Genomic DNA, 14,183 nt, shown 5'->3' with positions numbered 1-14,183 from the left:
GTGTGAACGGGCCACAGATGTTACCTCAGAGACAGCGTGAGTGGTGTGAACGGGTCACAGATGGTTACCTCAGAGGCAGTGTGAGTGGTGTGAACAGGCCACAGATGTTACCTCAGAGGCAGCGTGAGTGGTGTGAACAGGCCACAGATGTTACCTCAGAGGCAGCGTGAGTGGCTGTGAAGGGCCACAGATGTTACCTCAGAGGCAGCGTGAGTGGTATGAACGGGCCACGCTGTGCAGAATGTTGTACTCTGCGCCAAGTTAATTGATTGCTTGTTGGTTTGTTTGTTTGCTTGTTTTAAGACAGGGTCTCTCTATGTAGTCCTGGCTGGGCTGGAATGTGGTATACAGAGCAGGCTGCCCTTGAACTCAGAGATCTGCCTGCTTCCACATCTTGAGTGCTGGCACTTATGGCACCAAATCCTCTTTTATCAGTGGATGGGGCTTGCCTTTGAGTTGGACTCAGACTTCATGCATGCTAGGCAAGCCCTCTCCCGACCGGCTCACAGCTGCAGTTCAGATTAGATGTGTGTCTCGGCACCTTGGCAAAGACAGAGGGGGCGGACGGGTCAGGTCATGGTCAAGGCCCTACTCACCTTTCTCTGTCCCCACAGAGTTCACCCACGCAGGGCAGGGGGGACTGATTGAAGAGCCCACAGGTGATGAGCTGCCAACCAAAAAGGGGCGGAGGAACCGGTTCAAGTGGGGCCCAGCCTCCCAGCAGATCCTGTTCCAGGCCTATGAGAGGCAGAAGAACCCCAGCAAGGAAGAGCGGGAGACCTTGGTGGAGGAGTGCAATAGGTAGGGTGATGTTCCCGCCAGGGCTGAGGCCAAGGCGGGGAAGGGAAGGTGTTTGGGTTCTGGGGGGGGGGGGCTCGCTGGTCCTTGAGAACTCTTGCTGTCCATTGAGAGGAGTCAGTTTCTTCCCATTATTTTGAAGTGAATTCTCAGCATCCCCCACCCACCCGAGCAACACTTTTGGGGTGGGGTCACTTGTCTCTATCATCTCCTCTACAGCCCTATATATCTATTTTGTTCACTTCTTGACTAAGGTCAGAGAGGCTAAGTCCCTTGTCCAAGGTCACACAGGAGGACTGCTATTGTACTTTGGGTCTGTCAAATTTGAGTGGGTAGACTCCATTGCTCAATGTCTCCTCCCTCCTCTGAGTCTGGCCTGGAGGCTCATGGGTGCCATCTTTGCAGGGCGGAGTGCATCCAGAGGGGGGTGTCGCCGTCACAGGCACAGGGGCTAGGCTCCAACCTTGTTACAGAGGTGCGTGTCTACAACTGGTTTGCCAACCGGCGCAAGGAAGAAGCCTTTCGGCACAAGTTGGCCATGGACACATACAACGGGCCCCCTCCAGGGCCAGGTCCGGGCCCTGCGCTGCCAGCTCACAGCTCCCCCGGCCTGCCCACATCCGCCCTCTCCCCCAGTAAGGTCCATGGTGAGTGCTGTGGGGGAGGAAACTGGGAAAAGAAGTGAAAGTGAAGAGGAAAAGGATGGGCAGAAGAACCACAGGCCCCCCCTCCCCCGTGGCAATCACTCCAAACACTCTGCGCTCCACCCCTCCACTGTGCCTCGTGCGCTCCAACCCCTCTTCTCGGCCTGCGCTCAACCCCCATCCCCGCAACCCCACTTCCACTCCAGTCCCCCCTTCCGTTTCCTCCCACTTCCTTCTTACCCACTCTACCCTCCCTCCTCCTTCCAGTTCACACTGTGTACTCCACCCACCTCACGCAGCCAACCCCACACACTGGTTCACCCCACCCCACACACTCACCACGCTGCTCACCCCACTCCTCAGGATACCTCAGCACAACACAACCACTGTGGATCTATGAACTAAGAAACCATTTCAGCTCAACTCAACTGTGTTCAGATCACAGTTTAATCCACCAATTCCCGTGCAAACCATTCAGTTTGACCAAACTAATTCCATGGGATCCAGTTCGTTATGCAGAGCGTATCCCTTGGAGCCTGGGAAGCGGAGCCAGGACCTCCTGAAGACAGGTCCTATAGTATCTCCCTCTCACCACGCACATCCTACCCTATACGGAATCACTTCTGGGTGACTTACGGTACCCGACACAGGGTAATTAATTATGTTGCAGACAGTTAACTGCATTGGCTGAGGTCTACTGACAGGGAAAAATCCTGCACCTGTTCGGTACCAATGTGGATTTTTTTTTCAGATATTTTTTATCTAACATTTGATTGAATCTGAGGCTGCTGCACCTGTGGCTAAGGGGCTGACTGTAAAGCTCAATTTGATTTAGTCCATTTCAATTGGATTTTGATCAGCTCAGCAAAAGCTCAATCCAGCTCAACTCATTTCTGGTCCCACTTAAGGAGATTTAATTTAATTTGGCCAGTTGCAGTCCACTCTGCTCTACTCAGTTCATTTCCATTAAGTTCTATGAGCACCAATTTGGCTCAGTCCCTTTGTTCTTTGAGAGTCTTCCACACAGAGCCGGACACACCAGGCAGTGGGGGACACGGGACCATGAATTAAAAGATCTGGGAGCAGCTAGCACAGGAGGAAAGCCGGGGTGCCAGAAAACAGCTCTGGTGTGGTGAGGTCTGTGGGGCAGGAGAGGACAGGAAAGGGGGCGCTGAGGCCAGACACTGTCCCCACTCCAGGTGTGCGGTATGGACAGCCTGCAACCAGCGAGGCAGCCGAGGTGCCCTCAAGCAGCGGCGGTCCCTTAGTGACAGTGTCTACAGCCTTACACCAAGTGTCCCCCACAGGCCTGGAGCCCAGCAGCAGCCTGCTGAGCACTGAGGCCAAGCTGGTGAGTGAGACCCCCTGTGGAGACCCCTCCTAGCCCCATCTTCTATGGCTGGGAGACAGTGTGGGGACACTCTAACTCACCTTGACTTACCCTCCCAGGTCTCAGCCACTGGGGGTCCCCTGCCTCCAGTCAGCACCCTGACAGCGCTGCACAGCTTAGAGCAGACATCTCCAGGACTCAACCAGCAGCCGCAGAACCTCATCATGGCTTCGTTGCCTGGGGTCATGACCATTGGGACTGGGGAGCCCGCTTCCCTGGGTTCCACATTCACTAACACAGGCGCCTCCACCTTGGTCATTGGTAAGCAGGTGGGGGTGAGTGGGGACCCTGTGCCTCCTGCAGCTTGGAATCTGGAAAGAGCATCCATCCATCCATCCATCCATCCATCCATCCATCCAATTCCTACTTTCTGAGTGTCTGTATCTAGGCACCCATGATCCCAGACAGTGAACCAAACAGAACCAATAGGCACAGTGTAGAAATTACACTGAAACCCTACCGTCTGAGGAGACTGTGAAAGCAGTAAGGGTGCATTGTGTGATATTTTCTAGGTTTTTGGCTTTTTTTTTTTTTTTAAGTCTCAAACCCTTTCTATGCAGGAACTATTGGCCGGTGTCTAAGACAGGGAGCTACTAGGAGAGGGGAGCAGAGAGCAAAGCCAGGGGCTTTGCCACTGCAGTGGAACCTCCAGGGCTTCAGGGAAGCCAGTGGGACAATATCTCAGCTAAAGGCCTGGAGGGTGTCCCTCAGAGGGTCCGGGTCTAGGGCGGACAGAGTGGCGGGTGTGAGGGTTGGCTGACTCCTGCCTGTCTTGCACCAGGTCTGGCCTCCACTCAGGCACAGAGTGTGCCCGTCATCAACAGCATGGGCAGCAGTCTGACCACCCTGCAGCCGGTCCAGTTCTCCCAGCCACTGCACCCCTCCTACCAGCAGCCGCTCATGCCCCCTGTACAGAGCCACGTGACCCAGAGCCCCTTCATGGCCACCATGGCCCAGCTGCAGAGCCCCCACGGTGAGCATCCCCCATGTTGGCCTAGGGGAGGTGGGGTAGGGGAGGCTGTGGGTGGGCATAAGATAGGGCAGGTGCTGTGGTCTGCTTGTGTGTGATGCAGGCCACCAACTTGTTTGTGTGTGTGTGCGCACAGGGGCCAGTGTGAACTTCTCAACGTGTGCAATGCTGGTGTCCATTGATCACGTTCCCAGCCTTGCTTGTCTGGGTGCTGGGGTGCAGGCTACCAGCTATTCTCTGAGGCCCTTGGGGCTGTGCATACTTCAGCCCACAACTTTCCCACTTTCAGAAAGCTGGTTTGTGGCTATATCACGTTACATACTACTCCAGGCCAGTGTGGACAGCACTGTTAGCCATGCAATAACAGATGGGAATTACATGAAGTAGACCAAGGATTCATGCAGGGCTGGGGGAAATAGCTCGGTCAAATGCTGAAGAGGCATCCTTCAGAAGCCACAGGGCATGGGATGTGGCAGTATGTGCTTCCTGTAACTCCTGGGGTGTGGGACGTGGCGGTGTGTGCTTCCTGTAACTCCACGTGGCGTGGGACGTGGTGGTGTGTGCTTCCTGTAACTCCACGGGGTGTGGGACATGGCAGTGTGTGCTTCCTGTAAGTCCAGAGCTGAGGCAGAGACTGACTGGTGATCCCTGGGCTCAGAACAGCCAATCTGGCTTGCTTGCTGAGCTCCAGGCAAGTGGGAGAACTTCCTCAAAAGAGGGCAGGTTGAACCTGAGGATCTACCTGGCCTCACATGCCTACACTTGTATGTGGATAGACATGGAAACACATACACATTGTGGGTTTATTTTTTTTTAACTCTTCACTCTTTGGCTTTTTGGAGGCCTGCTACCCAGCTCCTAAATAGATCACACGGAGGCTTATTCTTAGTTATAAATGCCCGACCTCAGCTTGGCTTGTTTCTTGCCAGCTTTTCTTACATTATTTTGAGTACCTTTTACCTCTGGGCTTTTTCCTTTTCTTACTTCTGTATATTTTACTTACACTGATTTTTGTTTTTCGAGACAGGGTTCCTCTGTAGCTTTGGAGCCTGTCCTAGAACTCACTCTATAGACCAGGCTGGCCTCAAATTTACAGAGCTCTGCCTGTCTCTGCCTCCCAAGTGCTGGGATTAAAGGCGTGCATCACCACCGCCCAGATTACTTTCACTCTTACTCCATGGCTGGGTGACTGGGTAGCCAGGTAGCTGGCCTCTAGGTCCTCCTCACCTGGTTCTCTCCTTGCTCCTCTTCTTCCTTGTTTCTCTTTCTGTTTGTCCTCTCTGCCTGCCAGCCCCTCCTATCCCTTTTCTTGCCTCGCTATTGGCCATTCAGCTCTCTTTATTAGACCATCAGGTCTTTCAGACAGGCAAAGAATCACAGCTCTGGAGTTAAACAAATGCAGCATAAACAAAAGCAACACATTTTTTACATCATTAAACAAACGTTCCACAGCATAAACAAAAGCAACACACTTTAAAATATTCTCCAACTCTCTCTTACTCACTCACACAGCCTCACATCAGGTCTGCCTAAAGTGGCCTATCAAATGGGCCATGGGGCCAACCTTATGCAATGCTTCCGGTTCAGACCTTTTAGACTTCAGCATGGAGACAGGGGCTATGGACTTGTGTGAGGCTGAACCTCTGCTGTGGTGGAGTTCCTGGGAAGAGTACGGCATTACTCTGTGCTAGGCGAGTGTTCAAGTCTCTTGGAGAGGCTAGATGTGACGCTGTTTCATGTTGGAGGAGCCCTGGAGACAGAGCATCTGCCCACCCACCTAGACGGAGCAACCGGCCTTTCCTTCAAGGCCTGCATTTGGTACCAGGGCACCTGCGCTTCATGCAACAGCACCTTCGCTGTGGTCCCGCTCAACATAGCATACTGAGCACAGTACTAGAGAGTGCCTGCTCTTGGCACAACAGTGCCCCCTGCATTTAGTACAACAGCATCCGCATCTAATACATCAGCTGTACTTAGCACAGGCCCCCTGGGGTAACAGGGGACAAACATACAATGAGCTGGAGTTGGTGCTGGGCCTTCCCCTGGCTGCTCCCATTCGGTTTAGCAGAGCAGGTCCCTACGATGGGAAGACAGGGGGTTCATCTCTTCCAACTGGATCCCCAAGCACTGCCCCATGCCCACTCCCCATAGGGCACTGTCTTGAGGGAAGGGTCCAGGGAGCCACATCTGTGTCCTCTCCTCCCAGCCCTCTACAGCCACAAGCCTGAGGTGGCCCAGTACACGCACACAAGCCTGCTCCCGCAGACCATGCTCATCACAGACACCAACCTCAGTGCCCTTGCCAGCCTCACGCCCACCAAGCAGGTAAGGCCCTGCCTCCTGAAGCCCCACCCAAAGCTCCACACTTCCTTGCCATGGGTTCAGGGCATTACTCTGGTTGCCTAGGTCTTCACCTCAGACACAGAGGCCTCCAGTGAGCCTGGGCTTCATGAACCATCATCTCCAGCCACCACCATCCACATCCCCAGCCAGGACCCATCGAGCATCCAGCACCTGCAGCCGGCCCACCGCCTCAGCACCAGCCCCACCGGTGAGCGGTCTGCTGTCTCCCAGTAGGATGCGAGGTGGTGTGTGCAATGGACTGAGGGTGGATGGGGGGTTGCCTCCTGTGTGGAGGTCAGAGGTCAATTTCAGAAGTCAGTTCTCTCTTTCCACCATGTGGGTCCCAAGGATTAACATGAAGTTATCAGCTTCTTTATCTTCTTGTCCACCCCGAAGCACTCCTACCCACCAGGCCATCACCCCAGGACTCAGTGTTTAATATTCTTTGAGTGGCCAGAATTAAAAATTCAGTTTTTGTTGGGTGTGGTGGTCACACCTTTAATCCCAGCACTTGGAAGGCAGAGGCAGGTGGATCTCTGTGAGCTCCATGCCAGCCTGGCTTACAGAGTGAGTTCCAGGACAGCCAGGGCTTCACAGAGAAACTTTGTTTTGAAAAACCAAAACAACAAACAAAACAAAACAAACCTAAAACAACTCAGTTTTTACCCAGGAGTCTGGCTCTGGCCTCAGCTGGAAGCTGGGAGGGCTCATGTTCTTACATTATAACAGACCTGCATCCCTCAGCCTGTCCCACTCCACTACTAGGCTTCCAGTGCCTGAGGTCTGCGGCTGGCTGTAAGGCAGGGTCTGGAGACACCATCTCGCTATAGGAATGGGAGCCATCTCCCACAGTGATGGCGGCAGATAGGCTGGGCTCCGGTCAGCTCCAGGGCTCGCTCTGTCAATCTCATCAGTTTGGGATCTCTTGACAGCGAAGATAGCATCTACACTGTGTACAGGGAGCCGTGGAGCACAGCTGCAGGCCAAGTGCATCTGCCATCTGTCCGGTAGTCCAGCAGCAGGCTGGGACACACTGGGGACAGCAGCAAGCAGGAGAAATCCAGGAAGATTCAGTTTCCTCTCTAGTTTAAGGCTTCTGATGAGATGTGTGCAGCCCCCATGGTCAAGGGTAACTTCTTTTACTGAGAGCCAATTCACTGTTAACCACATCTATAAAACACCTTCCGAGGAGCTGCATTCAAGCGTGAGGCCTTGGGTTCATGTCCCAGTAATGCAAAAAACACTTCCAGCCATGTTAGTGTTTGACTCAGCCCAGCATCTGGGAGGCTTCCTGTGGGCCCTGAGGGGAGAGGGATAACCTAGGCTCTTGGAATCTGTTGTGATTCAGAAAGTGAGACTCTGCCTTCTCCCTCTGGAGCATCCATCCCTAGGGACAGACAGGTGGGGTGGAGGTCAGAGGGGACTTGGCCGACAGCCAGTGACCTCATTTGCTTCTGCAGTGTCCTCCAGCAGCCTGGTGTTGTACCAGAGCTCCGACTCAACCAACGGTCATAGCCACCTGCTGCCATCCAACCATGGTGTCATCGAGACTTTTATCTCCACCCAGATGGCCTCCTCCTCTCAGTAACCATGGTGACTGTCTCTCAGGAGCTGGGTCCCCAGAGCCTGCACTTCCTACATAAGGGGCGAGAAGGGAACGGCCATGCTGCCTGGAGGACATCTGAGCCTGCCATGTGTTTCCTACCATAGGCTCCTGGCCTTCCCAGAAGTCTTTGCTTTCATCCCATGGCTACTCCTCCAGCATCAGAGAGGGATGGCTCTCTGCTGTCTCAGCTGAGAAAGGGGACCACACAGGGCTGGAAGACAGCCTGATCTGGGAAGTGTTTTGAAAGCTGCTTAGAACAGAAAACTTGCTACTTGGAACAGAAAAGGGAAGCCTGTGATGCTGGCACCCCTAGTCAGAGTCTGCAGCCCCCACAGGATCTGTGCTGAGCCCTGAGGCCCTAGATCCACACAGCCGCCTTCTGTCTCTGGTGCATCCCCAGGGCCATTCCACCCTGCGCCAGCACCTATCTGTGGAACACTCGCCCCACCCCAGACAGCCATTTTCCAAGTGGCTATTCTGTGAGGCCTGGGAGCTAAGGGGAAGGCACAAAGGGCTCTTCTAGGCTCTCTGGAACTTAGCCACCCGCTCCCAGCTCCAGGACCGCATTTACTCCCTCTGATGGACATGTCTTCTGTCTAGAAAAGCAGCTTCAAAGAAAGGGATTATCATCCCTGTTCCTTAGGATGTGTGACTCGCCATGTCCCGGGCCATCAGCTCCTCTGGTTTTAGGGCCCTGAAAACTCTTCCTTCCTGGTGTATGGGAGGCAGAACTCAGAAGGCAAGTCGGCAGTGTCTGGTGGAGAAAATGCTGAGAGCAGCCGAGAAATCACCTACATGGCCTGGGCTGAAAGCCATGCTGAGGAACCCGAGGTCTTGAGTGTGACTGTGAGAACCCAGAGCACACATGACCTCATCTCCCTGGGCCTACTGCAGAGGATCTGGCTCTTAGGGGCTCTTGTCTGGGTCTGAAGAGCCTAGAGAGCATTGTCCCCTGCAGCGTACAGTCAGCTATGGACAAGCCTGTACATTTATTTAACTTTTAGTAAAGTCAAAGAAACATGTATGGAAGCTTCTTGCTTATCCTTCAGCAGCCGGAGGGAAGGCAGAGGGAAGGTGGGCACAGGCCAGGGCCCTGAGACACATGGTCACACGTCTGTTTCTCTTGTGTCACTGGAAATGAGGCGAGGAGACACCACCCGAGCCTGAGCCTTCTCCTCGCAGATTCACTGCAAGGAACCCAGTCCGCACGTGGTGCCGTTCCTGGAGTCTTGAAGCTGGGGTGAGGAAGATTTGGGGGATGGGAGGCTCCCACGTGCGGTTTTTATTTAAGATGTCCCCTAACTTTCAGCACTGAGGGTGGGATGCGGTTCAGCGGTAGAACACTTGCCGAGTAAGCGTGATCACCCAACACCACAGCACTGACAGCACATTCCTGTCTCCTACTCAGGAGGTAGAAGCAGGATGCTGGCGGCCGCAGGCCAGTCTGAGCTACACAGAGACTCTCTCAGACAAACAATAAAACAGAGAGGGTCAGCACCAAGCAGGGCAGTCCCTAGGCTACTTCTTGGGTCACTGATAATTTATTTTCCCTTTTTTCTTTGGTGCTGGGGCCAGAACTTACTTGGGGCCTTGCAGCCAAGCCTGCACCCTAAATTAAGTAGGTCCCCAGTACTCTGGCGCCTGATGCAGTAACTGACCTGACTTAGACATATTTTTATGGATGGTATATTAAAAATTTTGGAGTAAGAAAATTCTGGGGAAAAAAGGAGGGGGTATCTTTCCTTCTTTTCCTGGCAACGCTGTTGAGTCTGTGTGGGCTGGGGGAGGGGTACAAACTTTCCCTGGGCCTCAGTACCCTGGAGACCCTTCCTCTCATTTCTAAAGACCACGTGTCACACCTGGCTGGGCAGGTAGGGGAGATGGACGCTCTAAGACTCAGTCTTAGAAACTGGAAGCGTCCTCCGTCCTGAGGTAATAGAATGTTCTGGAACCACAAGCCCAGCTAAAGTCACTGTGGGCGGAGGCGGTGCTGGACCTGGAGAGCGGCTTAGCTTTGCCTGGACTCCACAGGCGCCTCAGCCTCAAGAGCGGGTGGCTATGATGCCTCAGCCTGGAGTCAGTCTGCAGGCCCAGCTGCTGCACACTCTGCTGGGGGGCGCAGGGAAGCCTCCCTGGCTTTCTTGGCCTTTTTCTTCTTTTTCTTCTTTTTGGTCCCAAGTGATGCTGGGTCCCCATTGACGGTGCCTGCCTCCTTTTCCTGTTTCAGGCCTGTGGCTCCGGTTAAGTCAATGTCAGCCTTCTTCTTGGCTTTCTTTTTCAATTTCTTTCTCTCCGCCTCCTTCTCCACCTCAGCAGCACAGTGTATGGCTGACTCCTGGAGAATGTCCGAAGCAGACACAGCTGCCTCCCGGCACCGCTGCCACTCCTCGTCACTGTCGTCACTGCTGCCGGGGAGAGCAGCTGGATTAGAAGGAGACTGGATGGGACTCACAGCTACCTTGTTGCCTCTAGACCAGGTGGAGGCAGCCAAGGAGCTGGGGCTCCGGGCTGAGGCAGACTAAGGCTCCAAGGTCAGCTTGTCACTTTAACTCTCTGACCTCAGCACTCCCATCTACAATGAGGACCTTGACAGCACCCAAACAGAGGCAAGAATGATACAGGGAGGAATCTGGCCCAATGTGTGGAGAGCCTTAGCTCCCCCGAGAGGACCCTGTGCGCTTCCTGCTGGGGCACACTGCCCTAGGATCTGACAGGCTGCTTCCTTTGATCTGGACCTGACTCAGCTACTTCACAGGATCAGCCAGGAGAGGAGAGAGAGGAGACGCTGTGGGCTCTCACCTGGAGCTGGGGGGCTGGCGTTTTCGGCAGGGTTTCGGAGAAGCTTCCTTCTTGTGGCCTCCGGGGATAGATGTGAAGAAAAGGCGGAAGCCTATGATTGTGGGGATAGGGTCAGGATTGGGAGAAGCAGGCACTGACCCATCCAGCTGTTGAGGTTACAGTCTGTCCTCGGGCCCCCCTGCCATGTGTGTGTAAACTGAGGGCTGGCTTGCTCTGCTGTGGAGCCAGAGGACAGGGGGCTTGAGAGGCACCCACCCACTGGCTGCCAAACCAGACAGTAAGCTTCAGAAGCTTCTGGTGGACTTTGAGACAGCGTCACTCTATGTAGCTCTGGCTGTCCTGCAGCTTGCTATGTAGACCAGGGTGGCCTTGAACTCACAGAGGTCCACTTGCCTCTGCTTCAAGTGCAGGGATTAAAAGTGTGTGCCACCACACCTGGCCTTCAGAAGCTTCCAGAAATCAGGAGTTGCATCTCTCACCTGCGGCAGCCTCCAAAGAGGCTCAAACATAGGACAGGATCAGACAGAGTAGGCGGGAAAGACCGTGGGACAAGAAGGCAAAGCGCTTCTGCAGGTACCGGAGCTAGCTCACTCTGGGAATGGGTACCATAATGGGTACCTCAGAGTGTGGGGAGAGCAGATGTAAGAAGAAACCAGCCCCCTGCACGGCTAGCCCCACGGCGCTCCGTGCACATGGTGGACCTCCCCAGGGCAGTGTCCACCAGCACCTCAAGGACTCACCGTCCTCCGCCTCTGCCACGGGCTGCACCTCTGCCTTGCATGGCTTCTTCCACACTTCTGAGACAGCGATGGAGCTAAGGGAGAGCAGGTGCAAGACTTAGGATGACATTTTGGGTAGCAACAAAAGTACCTTTTGGTTTTAAATCTAAAAACTTTCTATTTCTTTTTTGCTGGGTTTGGGGCACAAGACTGTAACCCCAGAACTTGGGAGGGTGAGGCGAGAGCATCTCGAGCTATAGCGTGCTCCTGCTCACCTGTCCAGCATGGCTCCCAGCTTCTTGGCCACAAAGGCTCGGAACTCAGGTGTGGTCTGAAGCTCATTGCCATCTTCGTCATGCTTGTTCACCTCGCGCCTGTAACACACGGAAGGCCATCACTTCCTGACAGCTTAGAAGCTGCCCCCACAGGAGAGGGCCCACAGGTCTTATTCCTGCTGCCACCCTGTCGCTTAGCCTAGCACCTGGAACACACAGTGACTCAGAAGCTTCTATCCGAAGCACAGTACCTGTGGCTTGGCTGGGACGCCGGCACCTGTTTACCTGCAGCATCTGTGGAGCGAGGAAAATGAGGCGTTTAGTTTACAGAGTGGACGGTAGCGGCGTGGGCTAGGTACATTTTAGATGATTTACATGTATGGCCCCGCCCATTTCCATTTGGGGTCAGAGACATGTAAAATAATATGGCTAGAGTCTAAAAACTAATTCCTTTTTTGAACCCAGATTTTGTTACATAGCCCAGGTTAGCCTTGAGCTCATGCATGACTAATAGCTGATGTAGTGGGGGTTAGAAAGAGGGTACAGGTCATCTGGTTCCGGAGGCCCTGTTAATGTTTAACAAGCAAACCTAGTGTGTTATGAGTATGGTTCACTGAACGTCTACTATATGGGGAGTAGGCTGTGGAAGAAGAAACTGGCTTTTGTGCGGATCACTGCGGATGCTGATGGTGGGCAGAGTGATGAACGGCTGAATGACTATTAATAACCAGGTGCCCCACCCGCTGTACAGCTCAGACAAGCGTCGGTGTCCTCAGTGGTCTTACATTCCTGGTGAAAACAGATGCTAAACAACAGTAACAGTATCAAATTGGATAACAGCAGCAGTGTATAAAAAGCACAAAAGAAAAAGACAGGAGAGGCGAGCACAGTGTGTGTGTGTGGCTCTTCCTCCACAGGTGGGCAAGGAGGGCTTTGCGAGGTAACTGATGGACAGAAATCTGAGAGGGGAATACCTGGAGAGTCTTCCAGGCAGGGGGAAGCAAGCTGCGGAGGCAGGAACCTGGGGTGCTGAAAGGCACCCAGAGGCTGCTGTGGCCAGGAGAGGAGCAGAGATAGAGCGTGGGGGCTACATCACCCAGGCCTCCCAGGAAGGCAGTGTGAGGACTGCAGTTCTGAGAAAGACGAGTCAGTAGCAGAGTCAAAGCCTCCAGTGATAGAAACTGGTTTAGGTTTTTATAGCATATCTCAGCAGGATGAGACCAAAGAGCCGAAGGGCAGACTGAGATTTGCTCATATCCCTGAGGACTCTGAATACAGACAGTGTAATGATGGAGTCTACATGGCAGGGCGGGCTCGCTGTGTGGGAGAGATGCTGAAAGATGCCTCTGAGAGCCTGATGTGGACAAAGTGAATGGAATGGTCACTGGTGGCTCCCAGAACAATGCAGAGCATGGGGCACTGACCCCAGGGCCACCACTGTGTCTATGTCACTATGTGTTCACAGTGTGCCTGCCTGATACACTTGTTCTACGTCAGTGCACTCTCAAAAGCCTGATGCCCCTGGATGTGGATGTCTGGGAGATGGACACCTGTCTTCCATAACATGAAGTCACGAAGAAAAGCTCCCATTATAGCAATGGCAAAGTCCTCCCAGGACACAGAAAAAGGCTCCAACTCCGGACCCAGGGTGAGCCATTTAACTTCCCAAGTTTTTGGTTTTTACATCTATAAACTAAGGAAATTACCTCCCAGCAAAGGTAAGTCAGTTCACCAGGCACTTGCCCCCGGATCATGGTAAAAGCAGAGAAAGGATTTCTGATCTCCACATGTGTACGGGGCACATGAGTACACGCACGCAAAACAAAACGCAATACAAAATGTAAAGAACACTTTTTTTTGTTTGTTTTTCGAGACAGGGTTTCTCTGTGTATCTTGGGAGCCTGTCCTGGAACTAGCTCTATAAGCCAGGCCGGCCTTGAACTCACAGAGATCCACCTGCCTCCCAGTGCTGGGATTAAAGGCCTGTGCCACCACCGCCCAACTAAAGATCACTCACTTTTTAAAGGCTATGGCAGCGCACATGCACGCCTTTAACCCCAGAATTCAGGAGGCAGACACAGACATCTCTGTGAGTTAAGGCCAGTCTGGTCTACATAGTGAATTCCAGTCAGGCCACTAGAGAGAGACCCTGTCTCAAAACAAAACAAACAAACTAAACCAAACACCTTTCACAGTTGGTGTCATACACTTCCGTTTCATGTCGACCCCCTTCCTAGACATGAAATGTTTACTGCTGTAGGTTGGTGTTTAGGAACCGACTTACTTGTGGGAGTCAATTCTCTCCTTCCGCGATAGGTACTGGGGATCTACACAAGTTGCAGGCTTGTGTGGCAATTGCCATCTACTGATCTAGAAATGGGTCTAAAGATTGCAGGAATGTTAAAGTAGAGAAGAGTGTAAATGATTTCTTTCCAACATTATATTGTGAACAAGACACTTCAGTGTATCTGTAAAAGATTGTAACAGGAGAGCTATAACAATATGGTGACTTCTGCTGCAACAAAGTAGCAGGTATTGTCAAACGACTGTGGCTTGTGGCTCACACGGATGAGAAAAAAAAAGATGTTAAATTTCATTTCGTATATAATGAATGTAAAGATGCACTATTTTTTCCTATT

General features: G+C 53.0%; 2 protein-coding genes across 4 annotated transcripts in view; one reads left to right on the top strand and one right to left on the bottom strand.

Moving 5' to 3' along the window:
- The window catches only part of Hnf1a (HNF1 homeobox A), an 18,073-nt gene extending 9,418 nt beyond the window's left edge, over positions 1–8,655 (top strand). Inside the window, exons 3-10 of the mRNA XM_005344289.3 lie at positions 615–801; positions 1,204–1,445; positions 2,642–2,793; positions 2,892–3,093; positions 3,614–3,805; positions 6,009–6,127; positions 6,209–6,353; positions 7,606–8,655. Coding sequence (XP_005344346.1) covers positions 615–801; positions 1,204–1,445; positions 2,642–2,793; positions 2,892–3,093; positions 3,614–3,805; positions 6,009–6,127; positions 6,209–6,353; positions 7,606–7,733 — 1,367 coding nt within the window. The 3' untranslated portion in view covers positions 7,734–8,655. The remainder of the gene's footprint in view (positions 1–614; positions 802–1,203; positions 1,446–2,641; positions 2,794–2,891; positions 3,094–3,613; positions 3,806–6,008; positions 6,128–6,208; positions 6,354–7,605) is intronic.
- Positions 8,656–8,723: 68 nt separating this feature from the next.
- Positions 8,724–14,183, bottom strand: part of C2H12orf43 (chromosome 2 C12orf43 homolog) — a 6,403-nt gene continuing 943 nt past the window's right edge. For 2 of the 3 annotated variants that reach the window (XM_005344287.2, XM_026787893.1), the window contains exons 2-6: positions 11,796–11,838; positions 11,545–11,643; positions 11,291–11,364; positions 10,551–10,641; positions 8,724–10,156 (exon numbers count right to left, since the gene is read on the bottom strand). In XM_005344287.2, coding sequence (XP_005344344.1) covers positions 9,829–10,156; positions 10,551–10,641; positions 11,291–11,364; positions 11,545–11,643; positions 11,796–11,838 — 635 coding nt within the window. In that variant the 3' untranslated portion in view covers positions 8,724–9,828. The remainder of the gene's footprint in view (positions 10,157–10,550; positions 10,642–11,290; positions 11,365–11,544; positions 11,644–11,795; positions 11,839–14,183) is intronic. The other variant, XM_005344288.2, reaches the window with a different exon arrangement.

The sequence above is a fragment of the Microtus ochrogaster genome, chromosome 2 (genome assembly GCF_000317375.1).
Source record: "Microtus ochrogaster isolate Prairie Vole_2 chromosome 2, MicOch1.0, whole genome shotgun sequence".
Lineage (NCBI taxonomy): Eukaryota > Metazoa > Chordata > Mammalia > Rodentia > Cricetidae > Microtus > Microtus ochrogaster.
This window is presented reverse-complemented; position numbering and strand designations above follow the sequence as displayed.